Below are 26,657 nucleotides of genomic sequence, written 5' to 3' on the forward strand. Positions count from 1 at the left end.
ACTTCTTTAGCTGATGTACTTGACATAGGGAATTGGAGGTGGGATATAAAAGTCATAACATCTCACATCTGGATTATATAAATAATGACATGCTCTGTTGAACACTTAGGCAAGTTTAAGATACAATGCAAATGTAAATCATTGTTCATAAATGAAAGCACTGAGGATAGCTCAAGGATGGCTCAATAATGGTGAATATTATCACCATTAATTGAAGTTTAATAATAACTCTTCTTCTCTTTGTCATTTAAAAGTAAAATGTGATAATTTGATACAATACAGATTTGGATTTGTTCTCTTTAAAGCTACAGTGGTCCAGTTCAGAGAGGAGAAAAGGTTAGTACTCTTATGATAATTGAATTATAAGTTATTTCTCAATTATCTGGGCCCCACCAAAATTCCCACATAGCAGATAATTTTTGATATGTGTATTTAATTTAGGGATGAGTTTTATGAAAAATAAATGTCAGAAGGCAAGGTAAAGACACCTGTGTAAGTAGGTGTCCATAAGTCTCTATTAAAACTTGGATTTCCAAAACACAATAAAGTATTTTGTTCTTGACTTGGCTACAGCCAGGTAGCTCTAGCCCACATGATTATTGGCTTTTTTGAACATTTCCAGTGATTTTAGCTCAGTAGACATAGCCAGATGTTTCTGTCTATATATGAGGTATCATTCGACAGATTTTAGAAAAGATCAAGTAGAGTTTGTTGTAGAAGCTGAAGACTGATTTGGGAAAATTGCTCTGTAAAAATGCAAACTAAATGAATTGTATTTCATATTAAAAGAATTAGGGAGGGAGGAAGAAAATAGGGGAATATTTGATCTTTTTTCTTGGTGAAAATTCTTTGAGGTCACTTTTAGCACATTTTGCCTGCCTATGTTTGTTCGCTTTTTTAGAGTCAGATGTAAGATTGCAAATCATTTGCTTAATCTTATTTTTTTTTTTTCAGTTTTTAGCCCAGGGCTGGGTTTGAACCCACAACCTCTGGCATATGGGGCTGGTGCCCTACTCCTTTGAGCCACATGCGCCGCCCCTGCTTAATCTTATTCTTAAGCCAGTTATTGGCAAGCTCTGTACCTATTATAACATGTGTCTCTCTGGTGACAAAACTTATATCTTCCTAAAACAAATGGCATCCCATCATATAATTTTATTTATTTATTTATTTATTGTTAAATCATAGCTGTGTACATTAGTGCAATCAAGGGGTACAATGTACTGGTTTCATATACAATCTGAAATATTCTGAACAAACTGTTCAACATAGCCTTCATGGCATTTTCTTAGTTATTGTATGTAGACATTTGTATTCTGCATTTAGTAAGTTTTGCCTGTACCCATTCTAAGATGCACCGTAGGTGTGGCCCCACCCATTACCCTCCCTCCACCCTAACCTCTCCCCTCCCTTCCCCTCCCTTGGCCCTTTCCCCATATTCTTGTGCTATAGTTGGGTTATAGCCTTCATGTGAAAGCTATAAATCAGCTTCATAGTAGGGCTGAGTACATTGGATAATTTTTCTTCCATTCTTGAGATACTTTGCTAGGAAGAATATGTTCCAGCTCCATCCATGTAAACATGAAAGAGGTAAAGTCTCCATCTTTCTTTAAGGCTACATAATATTCCATAGTATACATGTACCACAATTTGCTAGTCCATTTGTGGGTCGATGGGCACTTGGGCTTCTTCCATGACTTAGCAATTATGAATTGGGCTGCAATAAACATTCTGGTATAGATGTCTTTCTTACATTGTAAATTTTGGTCTTCTGGGTATATACCTACTAAAGTAATTATAGGATAGAATGGCAGGTCTATTTTTAGATCTCTAAGTATTCTCCAAACATTCTTCCAAAAGGAACAAATTAGTGTGCATTCCCACCATCAGTGTCGAAGTGTTCCCTTTTCTCCACATCCACGTCAACATCTCTAGTTTGGGGATTTTGTTATGTGGGTTAGGTTACCTCTTACTGGGGTTAGGTGATATCTCAAAGTAGTTTTGATTTGCATTTCTCTGATGATAAAGGATGATGAGCTTTTTTTCATGTGTCTGTAGATCAGGCGTCTGTCTTCTTCAGAGAAGTTTCTCTTCAAGTTCTTCGCCCACCCTGAGATGGGATCACTTGTTCTTTTCTTGCTAATATGTTTGAGTTCTCTGTAGATTCTGGTCATTAAACCTTTATCGGAGGTATGACCTGCAAATATTTTCTCCCATTCTGAGGGCTGTCTGCCTGCTTTACTTATTATGTTCTTGGCTGTGCAGAAGCTTTTTAGTTTGATCAGGTCCCAGTAATGTATTTTTGATACTGCTTCAATTGCTTGAGGATTCCTCATAAAATATTCACTCAGGCCGATTTCTTCAAGACTTTTCCCTGCACTTTCTTCAAGTATTTTTATAGTTTCATGTCTTAAGTTTAAATCTTTTATACAGTGAGAATCTATCTTAGTTAATGGTGACAGGTGTGGGTCCAGTTTCAGTCTTCTACAGGTTGCCAGCCAGTTCACCCAGCACCGTTTGTTAAATAGGGAATCTTTTCCCCACTGAATGTTTTTATTTGGCTTGTCAAAGATGAAATAATGGTAAGTAGCTGGATTCATCTCTTGGTTCTCTATTCTGTTCCAGACATCTACTTCTCTGTTTTTGTGACAGTACCATGCTGTTTTGATCATTATCAATTTATAGGAGAGTCTCAGGTCTGGTAGCATGATTCCTCCTGCTTTGTTTTTATTTCTGAGTAAAGTTTTGGCTATTCGAGGTTTTTTTGTGATTCCATATAAAATGAAGTATTATTTTTTCAAGACCTTTAAAATATGACAATGGAGCTTTAATAGGAATTGCATTATAATTACATATTGCTTTGGGTAGTATAGACATTTTAACAGTGTCAATTCTTCTCAACCATTAGCATGGTAAGTTTTTCCATTTGTTAACGTTGTCAGCTATTTCTTTTCTTAAAGTTTCATAGTTCTCTTTGTAGAGATCTTTCACGTGCTTTGTTAGGTATACTCCCCAATATTTCATCTTCTTTGGCACTACTGTGAAAGGAATAGAGTCCTTGACTATTTTTTTGGCTTGGCTATTGTTGGTATACATAAAGGCTACAGATTTATGGGTGTTGATTTTGTACCCTGAGACATTGCTGTATTCCTTGATCACTTCTAAAAGTTTTGTAGTAGAATCCCTAGTGTTATCTAGATGTACAATCTGGATAACAGATTTTAATTCTTCAATCGTCTGCGAAGAGTGAAAATTTGATCTCTTCTGACCCTATGTAGATACCCTTTATTGTCTTTTCTTCCCTAATTGCAATGGCTAAAACTTCTGTTATAATGTTAAAGAGCAATGGAGACAAAGGGCAATCTTGCCTAGTTCCTGACCTAAGTGGAAATGATTTCAATTTATCTCCATTCAATATGATTTTGGCTGTGGGTTTGCTGTAGATGGCTTCTATTAGTTTAAGAAATGTCCCTTCTATACCAATTTTCTTAAGTGTTCTGATCATGAGGGGATGCTGGATATTATCAAAAGCTTTTTCTGCATCAATTGAAAGAATCATATGGTCCTTATTTTTTAGTTTGTTTATGTGCTGAATTACATTTATGGATTTACGTATATTGAACTAGCCTTGAGACCCTGGGATTAATCCCACTTGGTCATAGTGTATAATTTTTTTGATGTGTTGTTGGATTCTGTTTGTTAGGATCTTATTGAGTATTTTTGCATAATATTCATTAGTGATATTGGTCTATAATTTTCTTTTCTTGTTGGTTCTTTCCCTCATTTAGGGATCAAGGTGATGTTTGCTTCACAGAATGTGTTGGGTAGTATTCCTTCTTTTTCTATATTTTGGAAGAGATTCAGTAATGTATGTACTAGTTCTTCTTTAAAGGTTTGGTAGAATTCTGATGTAAAGCCATCTTGTCCTGGACTTTTCTTTTTAGGGAGACTTTGTATAGTTGGTGCTATTTTAGAACTTGACATAGGCCTGTTCAATATTTCCATTTCGTTCTGGCTAAGTCTTGGTAGGTGGCATACTTCCAAGTATTGGTCGATTTCCTTCATATTTTCATATTACTGAGAGTAAAGTTTCTTGTAACATTCGTTAAGGATTTTTTGAATTACTGAGAGGTCTGCTGTTATTTCATCGTTACCATTTCTGATTGATGAAAGTAGAAATTTTACTCTTTTTTTCCTGGTTAGGTTGGCCAAAGGTTTATCTATTTTATTGATCTTTTCAAAAAACCAACTTTAGTGGGCGGCGCCTGTGGCTCAGTGGGTCGGGTGCCGGCCCCATGTGCCGAGGGTGGCGGGTTCAGACCCGGCCCCGGCCAAACTGCAACCAAAAAATAGCCGGGCGTTGTGGCAGGCGCCTGTAGTCCCAGCTACTTGGGAGGCTGAGGCAGGAGAATCGCGTAAGCCCAGGAGTTGGAGGTTGCTGTGAGCTGTGTGAGGCCACGGCACTCTACCGAGGGCCATAAAGTGAGACTCTGTCTCTACAAAAAAAAAAAAAAAACTTTTGGATTTATTGATCTGTTGTATAATTTTTTTGTTTTCAATTTCATTTAGTTGTGCTCTGATTTTGGTTATTTCTTTTCTTCTCCTGAGTTTGGGGTTGGAATGTTCTTCCTTTTCCAGTTGCTTGAGATGTCCCATTCAGTTATTAACTTCCTCTCTTTCTGTTTTCTTGAGGAAGGCTTGCAGTGCTATAAATTTCCCTCTTAGTACTGCCTTTGCAGTATCCCAGAGGTTCTGGTAATTTGTGTCTTGATTGTTGTTTTGTTCCAAAAATTTGGTGATTTCCTTCTTAATGTCATTTATAACCCATCTATCCTTCAGCATATGGTTATTTAGCTTACATGTTTTTGTATGAATATGCAGATTCCTGTTGTTATTGAGTTCAACTTTTATTCCATGATAGTCTGAGAAGATGCAAGAAATAATTTCTATTTTTTAAAATTTGCTGAGTTTAGATTTGTGGCCTAGGATGTGGTCAATTTTGGAGTATGTTCCATTGGGCTGATGAGAAGATTGTGTATTCAGTTTTGTTGGGATGAAATGTTCCGTAGATGTCTGTTAACTCCAGATGTTGAATGGTTAATTTTAAATCTAAAATTTCTTTGCTTAGCTTCTTTTTGGAGGATCTATCCAGCACTGCTAAAGGGGTGTTAAATTCTCCAACTACTATGGAACTGGAGGAAATCAAGTTGCTCATGTCTGTTAGAGTTTCTCTTATAAATTGAGGTACATTCTGGTTGGGTGCCTAAATATTAATAATTGAAATCTCATCACATCGAATATTACCTTTAACAAACATGAAGTATCCATCCTTACCCCTCCTTATTTTGGTTGGCTTAAAGCCTATTGTATCTGCAAATAGTATTGCAATGCCTGCATTTTTCTGCTTTCCATTTGGCTGGAGTATAGATGACCATACCTTCACCTTGAGTCTATATTTGTCTTTTAAGGTAAGATGAGATTCTTGTATGCAGCAGATACATTGGCTTGAGTTTTTGTATCCAGTCAGCCAACCCATGCCTCTTTAGAGGACAATTTAAACCATTCACATAATTGAGAACATTGATAAGCCTTTCGAGAGTCCAGTGGACATTTTCAATCCTTTTGAGACTGTGGAAGTTGGAATTTGATCAAAAGTTTCTGGGTGGGTTTACTTTTGTGGTGGAGGATTATGCTGGTCTTTATGAAGGATAGGTCCGAGAATATTCTGGGGAGCTGGTTTAGTTATGGCAAATTTCTTCAACATGTGAATGTCATTAGAGTATTTAATTTATCCATCATAAATGAAACTCAGTTTAGCTGGGTACAGGATCTGGGTTTGAAAGTTATTTTGTTTTGGGAGATTAAAAATCAATAACCATTTCTCTGATGATTAAAGATGATGAGCATTTTTTGATATGTCTGAAGGCCTTGCGCCTGTCTTCTTCAGAGAAGTTTCTCTTCAAATCCCTTGCCCAGCCTGCGATGGGATCCCTTGTTTTTTTCTTGCTGATGCGTTTGAGTTCTCTGTGGATTCTGGTTATTAAACCTTTGTCAGAGATATACCCTGCAAATATCTTCTCCCATTCTGAGTGCTGTCTGCTTGCTTTGCTTACTGTGTTCTTAGCTGTGCAGAAGCTTTTTAGTTTGATCAAGTCCCAGTAGTGTATTTTTGAAGCTGCTTCAATTGCCCGGGGGGTTCTCCTCATGAAATACTCACCCAGACCAATTTCTTCAAGGGTTTTCCCTGCATTCTCCTCTAGTATTTTTATAGTTTCATGTTTGAGATATCATCTAACTCCAGTGAGACTAGCCTATATCACAAAATCTCAAGACCAGAGATGTTGGCGTGGATGTGGAGAAAAGGGAACACTTCTGCACTACTGGTGGGAATGCAAATTAATACATTCATTTTGGAAAGATATATGGAGAACACTCAGAGATCTAAAAATAGATCTGCCATTCAATCCTGTAATTCCTCTGCTGGGCATATACCCAGAAGACCAAAAATCACAACATAACAAAGATATTTGTACCAGAATGTTTATTGCAGCCCAATTCATAATAGCTAAGTCATGGAAAAAGCCCAAGTGCCCATCGATCCACGAATGGATTAATAAATTGTGGTATATGTATACCATGGAATACTATGCAGCCTTAAAGAAAGATGGAGACTTTACCTCTTTCATGTTTACATGGATGGAGCTGGAACATATTCTTCTTAGTAAAGTATCTCAAGAATGGAAGAAAAAGTACCCAATGTACACAGCCCTACTATGAAACTAATTTGGGACTCTCACATGAAAGCTATAACCCAGCTACAACTTAACAATAGGGAGAAGTGGGAAAGGGGGGGGTGGTGGGTAGAGGGAGGGGGATCGGTGGGATCACACCTGTGGTGCATATTACAGGGGTATTTGCGAAACTTGGTAAATGTAGAATGTAAATGTTTTGGCACAGTAACTGAGATAACGCCGGAAAGGCTATGTTAACCACTGTGATAAAAATCTGTCAAATGGTTTATGAAGTGAGTGTATGATGCCCCATGATCATATCAATGTATACAGTTATGATTTAATAAAAAAAAAAGAAAAAAAATCAATAACCATCCTCTTCTACCTTGAAAGGTTTCAGCAGAGAGATCTGCAGTTATTCTAATATTCTTCCCCTTGTAGGTTATGGTTTTATTTTATCTGGCTGCTTTCAAAATTTTCTCCTTCATATTAACTTTAGTGAAATTTGTTATAATGTGTCTGGGGGATGTTTTATTCAGGTTGAGTCATGCGGGAGTTATGAAACTGTCTGCTATCTGAATTTCAGAATCTCTTGGCATGTCTGGAAAGTTGTATTTCATAATCTCATGAAGAAGAGACTCTGTGCCTTGTGAAGCCACTTTGTCACTTTCGGGGATCCCTATAAGACGAATATTGATTTTCTTCAAATTATCCCAGAGCTCTCTGAGAGAGTGATCTGTTTTTGCCCTCCATTTCTCTTCCTTTTGGAGAGTTTGAGAGCATTCAAAAGCTTTGTCTTCAATGTCAGAAATCCTTTCTTCTGCTTGCTCCAATCTGTTACTGAGGGATTGTACTGTGTTTCTGAGATATTTGAGGGCTGCAACTTCTTGTCTCAATGTGTCAAAATCTTTGTTCATTTGGTCTTTGAATTCGTTGAATTCTTGAGACATCTTTTGGGTTACTGCTTGGAATTCTAATTCGATCTTATTTGCTATCCAGATTCTGAATTTGATTTCTGACATCTCAGCTATTTGTTTGTGCATGGGATCTTGTGCTGTGTCTGCCCCATTGTTCCTTGGGGTAGTTGATCTACTCTGATTATTCATATTGCTTTGGTTTTTCCATTGATTCTGCCCCATTATTGTTTTTCACTGTTGCCTCTGGCCATCCTCAGAGTTGGGGTGGTGTCTCTCCAAGATTAGACCCCACCGGGATCACTCTATTGTTGCTGAATCTTTGTAGGGAGTGACCCTGTGTAGCTCCTCCAGGGCTGCCCCAGCCAGGGAGTTCTTGTTGTGGGAGCAGCTCCAGAGTGTGGCACACCCAGATCCAGCAACAGTGCAGGCGGTGGTGCACACGGTTCTGTGAGTGCCTGGTGCCTGGTGACTTTGGCACAGAGAGCCCAAGCCTTCAGCTGTCTCTGGCCAGGAGTTGGGCTCTGCACAGAGGCAGGGAGGGCTCAGGATTGTGCGTGACTACCAGAGTTCCTGGCCAGATGAGTGGGCCAGTGTGGAGGCAGGGAGGGTTCGTGAGGGAGGATGCACGGTTGTACGGCTCCCGGAGTTCCTGGTCAGGGTATGTGGAGGCCTGGCGGGTGCAGGTCGCAGGTCACAGGTCATGGTGCCATTTGTACAGAAGTCCAGGCGGGTGTGGGGCACAGGTCATGGGTCGCAGGGTGCGGCATAGTTTGTATGGAGGTCCTGGTGGGCATGGGGTGTGGGTTGCGGCATCCAGGCAGGTGCAGGTCATGGTGCCACTCGTACAGAGGTCCGGGCAGCCACAAGTTTCAGGTCACGGGTTGTGGCGCCACTCATATAGAGGCCCGGGTGGACACAGGGTGCGGGGTTCGAGGCCGTGTGGCTGCCAGTGGAGATGCTGCTGTGGGGGGCTCGGCATGGCCCCCAGAGTCTCTTGCTGGGGGGGTGCTTGGTTTGGCAGGCAGGGAGGGGGGCACTGCTCAAGAACCTCCTCCCTTAGTCTCAGCAGGGGTTAGGCCTCTGGTTCATGGGGTAAGGGGGAAAGGGCATACTGGAAGTTCAGAATGGTAGGGAAGATCTTAGTTCAATATTTATGCCTAGCAAGAGATTATTCAGAGTCATGGCAAGGTACCTCTAAGGAAGTAGTTCCCACTTCCCACAGCATTCACCCATGGGGTGAGGCAAGAGGTCCACAGTTCACCGCTTGTCCATAGAAAACCCACAGGAGCAAACAAAGAGAGAAAAGAAAGGAGGCAGAAAAACAAAGAAAAACCACAGCTTTCTTGGGGGAGGGGACAGACTCTTCTCCTTCCAGATGAATTTTGTACCTGAAGCTTGGTTTCTTGGAGTCGCAGCTTGCCTTAGAAGAGATGACCTGCAGTTATCATCTCTCTCTCACTGGGCTCCCAAGTCTTCAGCTTAATTGGGCTGTTTCTGGACATTATCTTTCCTTTTGGACAGGAGCCTCTCTCAGAAGCTGCTTTCAGTCGGCCATCTTGCCCTTCCCCCTCCCCATCCTATAATTTTATCTGAGTTTTCAAAGTATGTCAGTCTTTAATGCATTCATTTATTTTTTTTCAATCAGTAACAAAGAAAGATAACAACTCTTTTCTTTTTTTTCTTTCTTTCTTTTTCTTTTTTTTTTTAGAGACAGAGTCTCACTTTGTCACCCTGGGTAGAGTGCTGTGACATCACAGCTCACAGCAACCTCCAGCTCTTGGGCTTAGGTGATTCTCTTGCCTCAGCCTCCTGAGTAGCTGGGACTACAGGTGTCTGCCACAACGCCCAGCTATTTTTTTTGTTGCAGTTTGGTTTGCCGGGTTTGCCACCCTTGATATATGGGGCTGCTACCCTTCTCACTGAGCCACAGGTGCTTCCCCAGATAACAACTTTTTCAACACCTGTCATAAGTAGTAGCTAGAACATCATCTTTAAAACTCTTCTCCACAATTCCCTTCCTTTTTGGGCAAAAGTGACAATTTTCTTTGAGCCATCTTCAGTGCTTTCATTTATCACTCCTTACCAGTAATATTAAGTGTGTAGTGTTGACTAAGGCATTATATCATATTAATCTCCATATACTCATAATTTTTAAAACACTTCCCTGCCCAGCACATTTTTACTCCTCCTTCTTGTTGTGTGACCAGAGAGGCAAGAGAACAGCAGCTTTGCCACAGGTGCAAGCTCACTTCTGCAATTATTAAGGGTAAATAAGAAACAGACTATACCACATCGGATGACGTGTAGCATAGGATCTTTATTCTTGACCACCTTATATACACTGGTGGTCACATATGCACTTAATCTATGATTTCTAACTCTTTCTATGCAAACTTAACTTGTGGGAAGACACCAAATCTACAAATCAGCACAATCTTTCCTGCTCAGACTTGTGTCAACTCTTGAGAAAGATATCTAAATAAAAATCACAAAGAACTCCTGGAGAAGAAAGGGAAATAAAATCCCTCAAGCACACACTTAGTTTGCCTCATAATGGAGTAATGACTTTGTTTCTCCACAGGGCAGAGACTTTTAGGCTCCAAAGACAATGTTTTTAAACCTGTCAACCTCTGGCCCATATCTCCAGCAGCAGATATTGTTAGTCTCTGACCACCTGGGCTTGACATCAGAGAAACTGTTCCGGATTTTTACTTACAAACAAATAGGCACTGTGTATGTCTCAGGGGGAACCCAGTTCTCCTTTTGCCTTTGTGTTAGCAAAAGCCATTTTTAACCCATTACAGACTTGCCTTGCATGGCTTATATGGGACAGTTTAACCCATACTTCTAAGGTTCAACTCATAGCTCCCCATCCCTTTTAACACTTAATCAGTTAGCCACATTTTGCAACTATGAATTGTGCAGTTATTTGATTATTGTCTGTTTTCTTCCCTACCACCATTATTATAAGGTCCTTGAGATCAGGATTCTTTTGTGTTTTTATATCCCCAGCCTCTAACATGTAGTCTTATACATAAGTGTCACTAAGTAAATAATTTTAAATGAATAAATTAAATTTATGAGTCAGCAAATTATTTCATATAATATTTCCTTAAATAATTATTTCCTAATCTCTTTAACTACTACCCCCACAAGCTACTTTCCTGACTGAGTTGAACATTCCTTCCTCTTTATGTCAATGGAAATTTGCAAGTAAATTGGGTGACCAACCATACATCCAGGTTTTCCTGAAACAGCCTCAGTTTATGCCAATTTTGTTGACATAATCAATAGTAAATACTCCCTTCATTCTCAAAAGTATCCTGGCTTAAACTGTAATTGAGGTGCTCACCCTCTATATAACCACATTTCAGTACTTCCTATGGATACTTCTAGCCAATATTTTACTAGTTTGCAAGTTCTTTGAGAAATGGCTCAGTTCTAGTTTCTCTTCCTAACCCCTGGGGCTTAGCACAATGTCTAGAGCTCAGGGACTGTTTTTTGAATGAAAAGACATTCCTTTTGAATGAAAAGACATATGTTGGGCAGCATCTGTAGCTCAGTGGGTAGGGTGCTGGCCCCATATACCAAGGGTGGTGGGTTCAAACCTGGCCCCAGCCAAACTGCAACAAAAAAATATCCAGGCATTGTGGCAGGCACCTGTAGTCACAGCTACTCAGAAGGCTGAGGCAAGATAATCTCCTAAACTCAGGAGTTGGAGGTTGCTGTGAGCTGTAATGCCATAGCACTCTACTGAGGGCAACAAAGTGAGACTGTCTCTACCAAAAAAAAAAAAAAAGAAAAGAAAGAAAGAAAAAAGAAAAGACATACCTTATCTCAAGACTTTCACATTCTGAAACAAAACAAAACACACACACAATATAAACATATGATGACAACTACCCACTTACACAGGTTTTAGGACAGACAACTAACATTTTTCTTAAAATCTTCTTAAGTCTTTAAAAGGTAAATCAAAGTTTATTTTTACTAAGTTATTTATTTTTCTTCTACTTTAAGTTATTGAGTAGGAAATTTTTGCAATAATAAGTGGTAATCTCAGTGACGGTTTCTCATATTTATGAGATTCTCCCTGATTTTAAATTTGCTACTGTACATAGCAAGAGTGTTCACACCGATGTCAATTTGTATGGAACTAAATATTAGATAGTAGACAATGAGAAAACCATTCTATGGTTCACTAAGTTAAAAGCAGTTAAACTTGTCTTTTACAAGTACCATTTATTTGCCAAACAAATACACATTTAGTTTTATAAACAGTTGGTGTTAAGTGATTTAGAAGATTTGAATAAATGCAAGGGGAAACATTTCAATGTCCTGTGTACAGTGGAAATTATTTACAAGTGAATAAAACATAAGTAAGATAGTAAATGTAGAACTTACAAAGGAAATGAACTTTAAAATTTGAATAACAAAGATTAATGGAGACGTGGGAGTGAAATGGCTTTCTATGTGTTGGCTAATTTATTAAGGGAAAATGTTAAAGTCACAATGATTAAACAAGTCAGTATATGCTGCCAAAATATCAGTTCTGGGATGTCACTTCTGTGTGACTGTATTTCCAAATGTGACTCCTAAAGTAAGCATGCAATTGTCCATGACAGCCTTCAAACTATTGCTGGCTTTTCTTCTCACTTATAGAAATAGTATTGAGGTATAACTGGAAATTCCTGGTACACTGGTCACATAGATAGCCCGGCTTTAGATCAGGGAGAATGCTGATCTGAAGAGCTGATCAGTGCTCAGAGGTCTATAGCCTTTCCTCACTGTCTGTTCTCTATTTTATATAAGAGAAAAAACACAATGTAAGGGTGTTCATCGTGACCCCTGGATGAAAGGCTCAACTACAACTTTAACTTTACCTTAGAATGAAAACAATGTACCCTAATATTAATTTGAAATAAAAAAAAACACCCAAACTCATGTTGGTGTCTATTCCTACCTTTATATAGGGAACCTAGTCTGCACTGTTAACTTTTCTAAGCACTTGTCTTATACACTTTATGTAATCCTTACAATTATCCTGTGAGGTAGCTATTACTATCCTCATTTTACACATGAGGAAACTAAGGATCAAAAAGAAGAAAACACTGTGGCCTGATTAGAACCTGAAACCTGCCAGGACAGACAAAGTAGGTGAGGGGAGGGGGGGTTAAAATAAAATTGTTCCTAATTCTCTTCTGTAAAGAATATTATTTTAAATATGTTCTGGTTTCTCATGCAAGTTGAGTTGATTTTCTCCTTTTGTTTATCAATTACAATAAATAAAATAGGCTAAAGATACATTCAAGAGTATATACACACCTCTTTCCTTATCTGGAACACACTTCTCTATTACCCTTACAGCCTACTTTAATTATCTGAAAGCAAATTTAATGGTTGTCTCTCTAGTTGATGGGGTTCCTGATATTAGGCAACAAGTAATGTTAGAGAGGATGTATTCTTCAGGAGTGGATTTCAGCCTTATAAAGAAGGACCTGGTGTGAGATCTGGAAACATTTCCTTGTCAGAAAGGAAAAAGAAAGTCCTTCCAAGAAGATATATCTATATCTATATATTTGAATATATATTATTCAAATACAATGTTTCTCTTTCTCAAAGCTGTGATAAGCAGAAAACTTTACCTCTTTTTTTTTGTGGGAGAGGAATTATAGCATTATTGCCACCACTGAAATTTTATGTCTAAAATTATTAGAGAATTAGGTACTCTATATTTCTAATGTGAGCCTAAATCATTATAAGCAGAAAAATCAAATGCCAGAGAACCCATAGTTTCTTAGGAAGAAATCTTTGTATTCTAAAATTATTTTCCAGATGTTTAATAAACATGACTGTGGTGTGTGTGTTTATTCATAGGGATTGTTAACATCTGAACACACCAAACCAAACAGGCAAACTCTTCCACCATTGCTACGACATTTTTTCAAAAAGGAATGCCACTGTATGTGGATTCAAATCAGGATAAAAAGGAAAAATACCTGATTAGACCTCAGACTACTCACTGAACGGAATGACGGCTACAGCTGCAGTGGAGACACCAAAAATGGAGAAGAGTGCCTCCAAGGAAGAAAAGCAGCAGCAGAAGCAGGACAGCACAGAGCAAGGCAATGCTGATTCTGAAGAGTGGATGAGCTCTGACAGTGACCCTGAACAAATAATCCTCAAGAGCAGTGATAAAAACAACAAAAGGAGCCAACCTGAGGATAGTCAGTTGAAGAAAAAGGAGATTCCCAGCAAGCCACATCGTCAGCTGTGTCGATCACCCTGCCTGGATCGTGCAAGCTTCTCCCAGAGCAGCATTTTACAGGATGGTAAGCTCGACTTAGAGAAGGAATACCAAGCCAAAATGGAATTTGCACTAAAGCTGGGCTATGCAGAGGAACAGATTCAATCAGTGCTAAACAAGCTAGGCCCAGAATCACTTATTAATGATGTGCTGGCAGAGCTTGTCAGACTTGGTAACAAAGGTGATTCAGAAGGGCAGATCAACTTAAGTCTGTTAGTGCCTCGTGGTCCCAACTTCAGAGAGATTGCAAGCCCTGAATTGTCTCTTGAAGAAGACATAGATAACAGTGACAATTTGAGGCCAGTTGTCATTGATGGAAGTAATGTGGCAATGAGGTAAGCCTGGTATATGTTTTCTCTCTTTTTAAAAAACTGCCCTGAGATTATAGGAATTGTCTTCCTTTACAAGCACTGTAAGAGATCCTTGATTGTTGTATGTGGCTTGTGTATGTAGACAGATAAAATGATTCTTCCCTTGCCTTTTCACTCTCCTTTGAAATTGCTACCAATTTGTTTTTAAGTGCTCTGAAGTCTTAGATGTAAGTGTTGTGTCAGCTTTGTTCATGTTGGAGTCTGCTGTCCCACTCCAACTTAGCAAGACTAATCATCCTGAAAATGCTGTTTTGATAATGTCACTTGGGGGGCCTAGTTAGGAACTTTCAACAACTCCCAATTGCAATTCTACCAACTTTGTATCCCTTTCCCTGGCTTTAAGGCTCATTGTGATCTGGCCTTCCTCTCCTCCCATTTGATTGCATATCTTCATGCTTATTGCATTTACCAGTCCCTTTAATGGTCTCTGTGTAAATTATGTTGCTTTCTACAACCCCACTACCTGTGTTTATGTCATTTCCCAACCTAGAAGTGATCTCCTTCTCATCTTCATACCCATCAAGATAGACCATTTCCACAAAATCCTTCTTGATTTTTCAGATCCCAGTGACTATTTCTGAGCTATAATATCTGTAATAGCCTAAATTATAGCCCACCAAATACGTCCACATCCTAATCTCTAGAACTTATAAATACATTATCTTACATGGAAAAAGGCACTTTGCTGGCTTGGCTCCCGTTGCTCAGTGGTTAGGGCGCCGGCCACATACACCGGGGCTGGCAGGTTCAAATCCAGCCCCATCTAAACTGCAACAACAATGTAACAACTATAACAACAACAAAAGGCTGAGGCAAGAGAATCACTTAAGTGCAACAATTTGAGGTTACTGTGAGCTGTGATGCCATGACACTCTACCAAGGGTGACAAACTGAGACTCTGTCTCCCAAAAAAAAAAAAAAAAGAAAGAAAAGAAAAGAAAAGAAAAAGGCACTTTGCAGGTGTGATTAAGTTAAGGATCTTGAGATGGGAGAGATACCCTGGGTTATCAGGGTAGACCCCAAAAAATCACAGTAGAAAGAGATGTGATGGAAGAAACAAGAATCTGGGGTAATGTAGGAAAGGGGACATAAGCCAAAGGGAAAGATTCTCCCTTTAAGCTTGCAGAAGGAACATAGCCTTGCCAAAACCTTGATTTTTCTGACCTCTTGAATTTGTAGGAAAATAAATTGCTGTTATTTTAAGCCATTAAATATATGGTAATTTGTTACAGCAGTAATGGGAGCTAATATAGTACCTATAGTGCCTTCACACTCCATTTCATACTTTCTCATATAATTGATTTTATTTTATATCAGAGAGCCTTAGGGATCCTTTCTTCTATTTCCCAAATGAATTGGCATCCAGCCTTGGCTTAAAAATTCCCAGTGATCGGGAGACTTTTCTATTGAGTCCATCATTGCTTGATGGACTTACTAGAATCTGTAGACTGTAAGCAATAAGAACAAAATTAAAAAGCCTTATTCTGTCAAGTTTTAAATTATTATTCCCTTGTTTTTGACGGCAAATTACTTATCTGTAAGTTTGATAAGTTACTGATGAGTACTATTTATTCTGCAATCACATTTCACAAGGTCAAAATTCAGTGCTATTGTTTGCGTATAAATTTGTTATTGCCATCTAATCTGAATTTGGTTTGTTTTTCCCATTAGTTAGCTATAACTTTATCATGAGATTGTTATTTCTTAAACAAACTACGTTAACATGTTTCTCAGCATTTTGGATGAGCCTGCATTAAAATCGTAATGCTTTGTTTGCCATTGGTGGCCTTAGCATTTGCAGTAGTAGTGTACCTGTGATTCACATTCTGGTATAACCTAAAATCCTAAAGGGTACATTCATTCTGAGTGCTGTCTCCTTTGGAAGGAAAAGTCAATTTCAGAGAAATTAAGACTTTATAATGTAAATGCAACCACATTCCTTGTTAAGTCTGGGAGGAGCCTAAACATGTTAGCGCTACTTAAAAAAAAAATGCAGAGGGAAAGGCCAGTGACCCATCTGCTATGGAGAATTTGGCTTGGGAACATGGATCATAATGTTTCTAAGTCAATTTATAGGACAAAACGAGTGTTACCAGCATACTCTGTGACTTGCAAGTCCTTTGGGCAAAAACAGGTCACTTATCAGCGTTACTTTTCTTAATTTGTGCATTCCTTAACTATTTGCTGGGCTCTAGACTTTGATACTGGGCCGGTGTATTGTTCTTCATTGCCACCTGCATAAATGGTGAAAAAGTGCTTTCTGATTCTTATTGGGAATTTTGTATGCTTCATGGATGTCTCAGTGGCATAAATTTAATATGTTGTAATGGGATACTACACATATATTGCATTTTTCTTAATGTAATTTTCAGTGTGTTAAGAACTGTGGCTCAGGGGCGGCACCTGTGGTTCAGCGGGTAGGGCGCCAGCCCCATGTGCCGAGGGTGGTGGGTTCAAACCCAGCCCCGGCCAAACTGCAACAAAAAAATAGCCAGGCGTTGTGGCGGGCGCCTGTAGTCCCAGCTACTTGGGAGGCTGAGTCAAGAGAATCGCCTAAGCCCAAGGATTTGGAGGTTGCTGTGAGCTATGTGACGCCACAGCACTCTACGGAGGGCGATAAGGTGAGACTCTGTCTCTACAAAAAAAAAAAAAGAAATTTATATCAGAATATAAATGCATCAGAATGGTAATGATTTTATCTCTGGATATTAGAAAATCAGTTGTATTTGGGATTTTTTCCTTATATTTTATATACATTCCACATTTTATACTATAAGTACATTATTTCTTTTGTAATGATGAAAAATATTTTTAAACAAAGAATTTGGCAGTATAAAATACTGTTGCAGGAAGACAAGGCCCAACGGAGAGAAAGAACACCCAAACACCACGTTTATAAGAGGAAGGGCTTTATTCACCAGCCGGGAGCTTACGGCATAGAAGAATTCCAATTGTCAGCGCTCCCCGACTGCCCTGGTCTTTCCCTTTTTATTGACAGTCAAAAAGTTCCACCCCACAGGTAGCCTTCTCATTGGCCAGTTTGAATCAAGCGGGAGATGCTATTCCTGCCCCCACAGAACTACAGGATTTCACAGAACTTGGAAATTTCCAAGTTTCAGGAAGTTAAAAATTCCCAAGAGCTGAGTCACCGTGGAGAGGACGCTGCATGTGTATCCTTGTGGTCTCCTTGAGAAGATCTGTTCTTCTAGACCTCACCCTTCTCGGGTATCCTCTCTCAATACAAAGTTGGGATATCCAACAACAAATATTACTCTTGTATTTATTTCTGGACTCAGACTATGTTTGGGAAAAGATCACACTTCAGTATCACCTTCCTCCAAATCCCCCTTCTAATGGCAATTCTGATGATGTTCCCCAAGTTCTGTTATTCTTTATACTTACCAGCACCTTAACAGTGGAAAAAATCACAACTGAACATCTTCCTTCCTGCCAGTTTCATGCTAGATTCATCCAATATTAACCTTTTAAGTACTGTGGCCTTGACCAATTTTCCCCTTGTTCAACTTTTTAGAAACAATCAGTGATACCTAACTCTTCAGGCTACTTTGGAACATACTGGCAATTAAATGTATTTTTTCCTTTTGTTTCTTAAGTGCTTTCTGTTGAGGGGTCTAGTACAGCCACTCACAAACCATTTTCCCTCTCTTCCTCCTCCTTCTCTCCTCCTAAGACAAAGACACAAAGAATCGGGCGGCACCTGTGGCTCAGTCGGTAAGGTGCCGGCCCCATATACCGAGGGTGGCGGGTTCAAACCCGGCCCCGGCCAAACTGCAAAACCAAAAAAAAAAAAAATAGCCGGGCGTTGTGGTGGGCGCCTGTAGTCCCAGCTACTCGGGAGGCTGAGGCAAGAGAATCACTTAAGCCCATGAGTTGGAGGTTGCTGTGAGCTGTGTGAGGCCACGGCACTCTACCGAGGGCCATAAAGTGAGACTCTGTCTCTACAGAAAAAAAAAAAAAGACACAAAGAATCTGGCTAGCCTACTCCCTGAGACGTTCCGCCCTAAGACAAGCTGTGGAATGTGTCCACCATCCATGGGTAGTCTCTAGGGCGGTGCCTGTGGCTCAGTGAGTAGAGCACCAGCCCTATATACTGAGAGTTGAGGGTTCAAACCCAGGCCCAGCCAAACTGCAACAACAACAAAAAAAATAATAAATAAATAAAAAATAAACAAAAGGGGTCTCTGACTGCCTGCCACTGCAGACACCATCTTTCCACTGCCTGGGCAGGTCATCCTCCCCTTTCAATAAATCTGGCCTGAATATATCCTCTGAGGCCTCCTCTCTGGATATTTGGTTTATTGTTTAAACCTTTCACTTTCAACTATTTCAGTAGAGTAGTATAATTGCTTTATGGCACTCACTGGAGACTTTTAAACATGATTAGCATATGCTTGAAAATGTTAACAAAGGCATTTAATAAATATTTTCAGTGAGCCTCAAGAATGGTAACATTAAATGTAATTAAATGGACATATGAGAGAAGTATTTTCTTTTCTTTCTTTCTTTCTTTCTTTTTTTTTTTTTTGTAGAGATAGAATCTTACTTTATTGCCTTTGGTAGAGTGCCATGAAGTCATACAGCTCACAGCAACCTCCACCTCTTGGGCTTAGGTGATTCTCTTGCTTCAGCCTCCCAAGTAGCTGGGACTACAGGCACCCACCACAACACCCAGCTATTTTGTTGTTGTTGTTGCAGTTTAGCCAGGGCCAGGTTTGAACCCACCACCCTAGGCATATGGGGTCAGCATCCTACCCACAGAGCTACGGGTGCTGCCAGAGAGAAGTATTTTCAGTGAGCATTTTATGTGTGTGTGTGTTTTTGTTTTTCTGTCAATGTAATTTTTTAAGCTTACCATGTATGTGCTTAAGACTCATGTCCAATTAATCTTCAATATAAACTTTACGTAAACTTCTGGTAACCCTTCTTTTTTCATCTGTTGAGAATATATGACTCTTTCAAAAGAAGGTGGTAGTAGAAACAGAAAAAGTGGAGAGAAATGGAACTAGGAGTTAGCCTCAGTTATGCAGTAAATTGAGTTTTTATTAACCATTTGTGGCCTTGAATAAAATTTACTTTTTATTTATTTATTTTTGAGACAGTGTCTCAGTTTGTTGCCCTCGGTAGAGTGTCATGGCATCATAGTTCATAGCAAACTCAAACTCCTGGGATCAAGGAATCCTCTTGCCTCAGCCTCCTGAGTAGCTGGGACTACAGGCACAGTGCCTGGCTATTTTTTTACAAAGCCCAACTATTTTTAGAGAAGGGTTCTCGCTCTTGTTTAGGCTGTTTTCAAACTTGTGAGCTCAAGTGATCCCGCTGCTTTGGCTTCCCAGAGTGCTAGGATTACAGGTATGAGCCAACACACCTGGCCCCTGAATAAAGTTTATAATAATAATGACAATATTTATAACAATTTAATAAAAAAGAATTTGATTTGCTTTTTTGAAAAGAATACATCCATTGGCATCATCAAGAAAGACAATGTTTGCTGTTAATACCTTATCCTAAGAAAAAGCCTATTCGGGGTATTTCTTTGCTATTTGTTATCAATTTTCTTTCTTCTTATTTTATATGTCCCTAAAGTCATGGGAATAAAGAAGAATTCTCATGCAGAGGAATACAACTTGCTGTGGATTGGTTTCTAGATAAAGGGCATAAAGATATTACTGTATTTGTGCCTGCATGGAGAAAGGAGCAATCCCGCCCTGATGCACCAATTACAGGTATTACCTAAAATAAGACCTTTCTTCTCATCTAGATGCGAAGCGAGAAAGATAGTTTGGGGGTAATTGTCTCAATTTAGATAATTATTTTTCTAAGTTGTTAAGTATATATAAACAGTTTTTTCTTACACGTATTTTTGATAAAGTGATCCAAATACAGCCATCATTGTTTTGCAGCTTGTGACAGTTAAATGGAGAACACTTAAATTCAGTAACGGATATAGCAAATAGTTGGAAAAAAGGAGTGCTTTATTATTTGACTGTAGGCTTCACATTAAAGGTAGATGAATCCAGTTATGAATATGACTGAATTTTCAAGAGACTAAAGACATCATGGTAGACAATGGATCTCATTCTGCACCAGAAAAGTGACTGGAGGGTTTGCAAACCAGGGGGTGAAATAGAGAGAAGTTCCATGGCAGTCAGAGCCAACTTATCCATGAGGCATAGTATGTCCAGCATTGAGAGCTGAAGATAATTGTAAAATCCCATAGAAATGTCTTTATTTTCATATCAGAAGAAAAATAGAATATAATAATGGTGAATATATAATGACGTATCTAGCTGGATTATACTTGGCTTTACACCATTGCAGTTGTATAAATTTAGAATAAAATTTTTAATATTTCTTTATGGAGGAAATGACCCATGAAACCAAAAGGGTCTAAGGTTCACAAGATGCAGTACTAATGGAAGTAGGGTCATTATATTGACTTACAACAGTATCTGAAATATGTGCTGTTTACAGCATTTGAAAGCATATATAGACCTCAGTCCTCTGAGTTATCAGCTTTTTACTAATGGGCTTAATGAGAAAATTCAATGACTAGCTGGCTGAGCTGTGTGTGGAGATATTTGCCATCTGCTGAACAGACTGATGAGCCTCATTCTGAGAAAAGAGCCTGGCCCAGATCAAGCCCAGCCAGCAAGTTTTCTCCCCTAGCAATTAGGAGACCAAAAGGGAAGGTGGTCAATACTCAGATGCTATAGCTTGACATTTCACCTTAGTTTTGTGCTATCTCCAGGCAGAAGCCAAAAATCTAAGTCCCTAGAAGTGATGCTTTATTCTCCTGACAGACAAATCCTCAGTTGACACATCCTCTGGCTGTTTTCTTTAACAGCCAGAAAGCTGGTGCTTTGGCCAAAGGACAAAACAAGCATCAAGAATGCTAGAATATCAGTGTTACTTCTCACTATTCATGGAAATTTTTAAAACTTAGATGTCATTGAATCCAGTTCCTTCATTTTATAAAAACAAAAACAAAAAAACTCCTGAAGTTTGAAGGGAAAAGTAACATGCCTAAAGTCATATAAAGTCACATAAAGTAGACAAGAGTCTACTTTCCCTCTAAAGACAAATAATATCTTGATCTAGTAACAACCTTTGTATTTATAATATTGGGGTAATGCTGTAAATTTTCAAAGATGATTTCTGCTTCACGACATATAATCATATTTTGACAGATCAAGATATTCTACGTAAACTGGAGAAAGAAAAGATTCTTGTCTTCACGCCATCTCGAAGAGTCCAGGGCAGGAGAGTTGTCTGCTATGATGATCGGTTCATAGTGAAACTGGCTTTTGATTCTGATGGCATCATTGTATCTAATGATAACTATCGAGACCTTCAAGTTGAAAAGCCAGAATGGAAGAAGTTTATTGAGGAGCGGTTGCTGATGTATTCTTTTGTGAATGACAAGTGCGTATCTTTCCAGTAGGCCTATATCCTAGTTATGAGTAGGAACAGATTTCAATAAACATTTACTGAATACTTACTGTGTACCATACATTGTGCTGGTTGCCATGGAGATAAAAGATAGGACTTAACCTCATGAAGTACAAGGTACAGTGGAGAAGAGGAGACAACCACAATGTGTTGTGATAAGTGCTACAATTAAAGGTTTTTCTTTAAATTGCTTTGTCTTGGCTGCTTGCAGTGGCTCACACCTATTATCCTAGCACTCTGGGAGGCCAAGGTAGGTAGATTGCTTGAACTCAGGAGTTTGAGACCAGTCTGAGCAAGAGCAAGACCCTGTCCCTATTAAAAATAGAAAAATTAACTGGGCATTGTGGCAGGAGCCTGTAGTCCCAGTTACTTGGGAGGCTGAGGCAGAAGGATCACTTGAACTCAGGAGTTTGAGGTTGCTGTGAGATGGGCTGACACCATGGCACTCTATCCTGGGCAGCAGAGTGAAACTCTTTGTCAAAAATAAAAACTGCTTTGTCTGTATGAAGCAATAAGAAAAGGCCTCCAAACGGAGATGGCATTTGAAATGAAGTTTACGACACAGGAATGGGGCCTGCTATTCATGACAGGTGAAGGAAACATCATGAATAAAGCTATGAAGGTGTGACAGTGGTAGCACGTTGGGAGAACCAGCAGGTATACTAGTATGCCTGCAACATGTAGTTCACATAAGAATGATGTACAAAGAAAATCATCAGCTTGGTGCCTGTAGCTCAGCAGTTAGGGTGCCAGCCACATACACTGGAACTGGAGGGTTCAAATTCAGCCTGGGCCTGCCAAACAACAATGACAACTCCAACCAAAAAATAGCTGGGCGTTGTGGTAGGATCCTGCGGTCCAAGCTATTTGGGAAGCTGAAGCAAGAGAATTGTTTAAGCCCAAGAGCTTGAGGTTGCTGTGAGCTGTGACTCCACGTCACTGTACCCAGGGAGACATAGTGAGACTCTGTCTCAAAAAAAAAAAAAAAAAGAAAGAAAGAAAATCATCCTTTCTATGTGATCAAGCAGGAACCAAGGGAAGAACTGTCAGATTAAGAGAAGATAGACTTAAGGCAGGAAGGACCATTAGAACACTGTGACAACAGTACAAGCGAGAGGTAACAAAGGTGTGAACTCCTGGTAAAGGGGTAGTTGAGACAGAAGGGAAAACATTCGCCCCTTGCTTGCTTGCTTTCAGATTTATGCCTCCAGATGATCCTTTAGGACGCCATGGCCCAAGCCTTGAAAATTTCTTAAGAAAGAGACCTGTTGTTCCTGAGCATAAGAAACAACCATGTCCTTATGGTGAGTACCTATATACAGAGAACCGAGTTCTGTACTAAGAGAAACATAAAGGACTCTTAATATTATTTTCTCTTCCAGGTTTCCCTTTCAGTGGGAAATCTGACTTGTCCACTTTCTGTGAGTTCAAGTTTGCGTCTTCATGTTCTCTTGGTTACATGTTTAAAGAAACATCTTAGCAATTGCATGAGGAAAAGGTAACTAGAATAGAAGGGAAGATTAGTTGTCACTTGTGAAAATAATGCATGTGCTGGCTGGGCACAGTGACTCACACCTGTAATCCTAGCTCTCTAGGAGGCTGAGGCAGGTGGATCATTTGGGCTTAGGAGTTCGAGACCAGACTGAGCAAGAATGAGACCCCATCTCTACTAAAAATAGAAAAACTAGTCAAGTGCTATGGCAGGCACCTGTAGTCTTACCTATTGGGGAGCCTGAAGCAAGTGGATCACTTGAGCCCAAAAGTTTGAGGTTGCTGTTTACTAAGATGATGCCATGACACTCTACCCAGGGCAACAGAGTGAAACTCTGTCTCAAACAAAAACAAAACTAACAACAAGAACAAAAACTGAATGTGCTCTAGCTGCCTAAGTCTTGAATAATGTTGCTGGGAGCAGAGAAATGCAGAAACCTACATGGCCTATGGAAACAGAAAGGGCAATGCCAAACTGGGTTTGGCCCTAAGAACATGTGTCTTAAGATAGGTGACTAAACCCTCTGTCAACTAATACTACCCTTTTCTTCTAATTTGTACTTTCCAGTTTGCACCCAAACTTCACTTTCTTTTTTTGTATTTTTTTGTAAATACAGTTTTCTAGAGTATTTTGGTGCTCTTACCCAAGTCCCTCTGCTAAAAAGTTTGTGAGCCTAACAGTGCAACATGGGCTGCTTGGTCTGAGGCTAACTTTGGATGTTTTCACTTTTTGGATAATCCTTTGTTTTTATGGGGTATTTTGGTTTTTATCCTCAACATTTAAATCATAGAGTACCTTCATGTTCATTATTTCATTTAATCTTTACAATGATCCTATAATATTGGCATGATTATGTACCTTGTTTACAGAAAAGGAAAATGAGGCTCAGAAAACAAAGTAAACTATCAAGATCACATAGCTACTAAGGGACATAGCTGGAAAATGAAACTCAGGTCTGACTGGCCTGGAAACATATACTCTTTGCGCTGCACCATGCTGCCTTCTGTTACTCCACACTGCCTCAGCATGCAGATTAAAAAAGTTAAACCAGGTCAATTGCTCAGCTCTTAGCCTTTACTCTGCATTTCCTCCCCAGGTTTCTACTTCCTCCTTCTCCCCTCACAGTGTGTGGTGCCTCCTGGGTGTTGTCTGTCTTTCATCCTTGTGGACAATTAATTTTCTGCCTTAACCCCAAACAGTAAAACCCTAACCTGAGTGACCAGATTGCTATGACAGTTTCTGGCACAGGTTACACCATTATGAGACAGACTCTTACACCCAGGCATTATTTTTCAGGCAAAAAATGTACCTATGGCCACAAATGCAAATACTACCATCCAGAGCGGGCCAACCAACCCCAACGTTCAGTGGCTGATGAGCTCCGCATCAGTGCCAAACTGTCCACAGTGAAAACCATGAGTGAAGGCACCCTAGCCAAGTGTGGCACAGGGATGTCTAATGCCAAAGGTGAGATAACCTCAGAGGTCAAATGTGTGGCTCCCAAGCACCAATCAGATCCCAGCATCCGGTCTGTGGCTGTGGAGCCTGAGGAATGGCTGCCCATTGCCCGTAAGCCTGAGGCCAGCTCTGTCCCTTCGCTTGTGACTGCCCTAAGTGTCCCCACAATCCCACCTTCCAAAAGCCATGCAGTGGGTGCACTCAACACCCGATCAGCCAGCAGCCCAGTGCCAGGATCCTCCCATTTCCCCCACCAGAAGGCCTCATTAGAGCACCTGGCCAGTATGCAGTACCCTCCCATCCTGGTTACCAACAGCCATGGGAACCCTATTAGCTATGCTGAGCAATATCCAAAGTTTGAATCTATGGGAAACCATGGCTACTATTCAATGTTAGGTGACTTCTCCAAACTAAACATCAACAGCATGCATAATCGAGAGTACTACATGGCTGAAGCAGACCGGGGGTTGTATACCCGGAATCCCAACCTCTGTCCTGACAGCCGAATGAGCCATACCAGAAATGACAACTATTCCTCCTACAACAACTTATATTTGGCTGTAGCTGATGCCCATCCTGAAGGCAGTTTGAAGCTGCACCGCTCAGCATCTCAGAACCGTCTTCAGCCTTTTCCTCATGGTTACCATGAAGCCTTAACACAAGTGCAGAGCTATGGCCCAGAGGATTCTAAACAAGCTCCCCACAAACAGTCAGTCTCCCACTTAGCTCTGCATGCCCAGCACCCAGGAACCGGAGCACGTTCCAGTTGTCCTGGAGACTACCCAATGCCTCCCAATGTCCATCCTGGGGCAACCCCCCAGCCAGGCCGTGCCCTGGTGATGACTCGGATGGATAGCATTTCTGACTCACGCCTCTATGAGAACAACCCCATGAGGCAAAGACGACCTCCTCTGTGTCGAGAACAGCATGCCAGCTGGGACCCACTGCCCTGTGCAACTGACTCCTATGGCTACCACTCCTACCCATTGAGTAACAGCCTCATGCAACCATGTTATGAGCCAGTCATGGTAAGGAGCATGCCTGAAAAGATGGAGCAGCTTTGGAGGAATCCTTGGTTTGGAATGTGCAATGATTCTAGGGAGCATATGATGCCAGAGCACCAGTATCAGACTTACAAGAACCTCTGCAATATTTTCCCTTCTAATATTGTCCTTGCAGTGATGGAGAAGAATCCCCACACAGCAGATGCCCAGCAACTGGCAGCCTTGATTGTTGCTAAGCTTAGGGCTGCACGTTGACATGATATAAGACTTATTCTTTTATAAAAATATAAATATTGGTACTAATAATACACTAATACTATGATTATCATAACCAATAATTTGTGTTGCACTTTACAAGTTAAAGAGTGTTTACATCATTTAAGTGCATAACAACCCTGTGAGTTAGGTCTTACTTAATCCTATTTTATAGAGAAGGAAGCTGAAACACAGTGAGATTAAGTGACTTACCAAGGTCACACTGCTAGCAAATGACCAAGTCAAGACACACACCCAAGTCCTCTGACTCCAAGTCCCACAACCTTTTGCACTGCACCATGCAGGTAACGGAAGACAAAACCTAGGGGGAGAGGTCTAAATGCAAGAAACCCTAAGGGATTCTAATACCAGCGTTTTTAGTCACACATTCTGTATCACAAAGTGTGGATAATATATCCAATTTAGAAAGCAAAAGTATCAGAATCAGATTGTATGTTGAATTAATCCTTTAGGTTTTTAAAATAAGAATATTTAAATATATTTAAAAGTAAATGCATACTTCATTGCATGGATATCTGAACATTCTATATCTTTATTAAGCAAGCTATAGGGTTACATTGAAGCTTCTTAGAGCTATATTTCAGACATATTAGCAATTATATTGCATGTATGAATGTATATATTTGGTTTG

General features: G+C 39.9%; 1 protein-coding gene across 1 annotated transcript in view; it reads left to right on the plus strand.

Moving 5' to 3' along the window:
- Positions 1-26,022, plus strand: part of ZC3H12B (zinc finger CCCH-type containing 12B) — a 581,279-nt gene extending 555,257 nt beyond the window's left edge. The window contains exons 5-9 of the mRNA XM_053580125.1: positions 13,526-14,290; positions 19,931-20,070; positions 21,535-21,769; positions 22,994-23,100; positions 24,585-26,022. Of these exons, the coding sequence (XP_053436100.1) occupies positions 13,680-14,290; positions 19,931-20,070; positions 21,535-21,769; positions 22,994-23,100; positions 24,585-26,005 (2,514 nt within the window). The 5' untranslated portion in view covers positions 13,526-13,679 and the 3' untranslated portion in view covers positions 26,006-26,022. The remainder of the gene's footprint in view (positions 1-13,525; positions 14,291-19,930; positions 20,071-21,534; positions 21,770-22,993; positions 23,101-24,584) is intronic.
- The last annotated feature ends 635 nt before the right edge of the window (positions 26,023-26,657 follow it).

Source organism: Nycticebus coucang, chromosome X (genome assembly GCF_027406575.1).
Source record: "Nycticebus coucang isolate mNycCou1 chromosome X, mNycCou1.pri, whole genome shotgun sequence".
Lineage (NCBI taxonomy): Eukaryota > Metazoa > Chordata > Mammalia > Primates > Lorisidae > Nycticebus > Nycticebus coucang.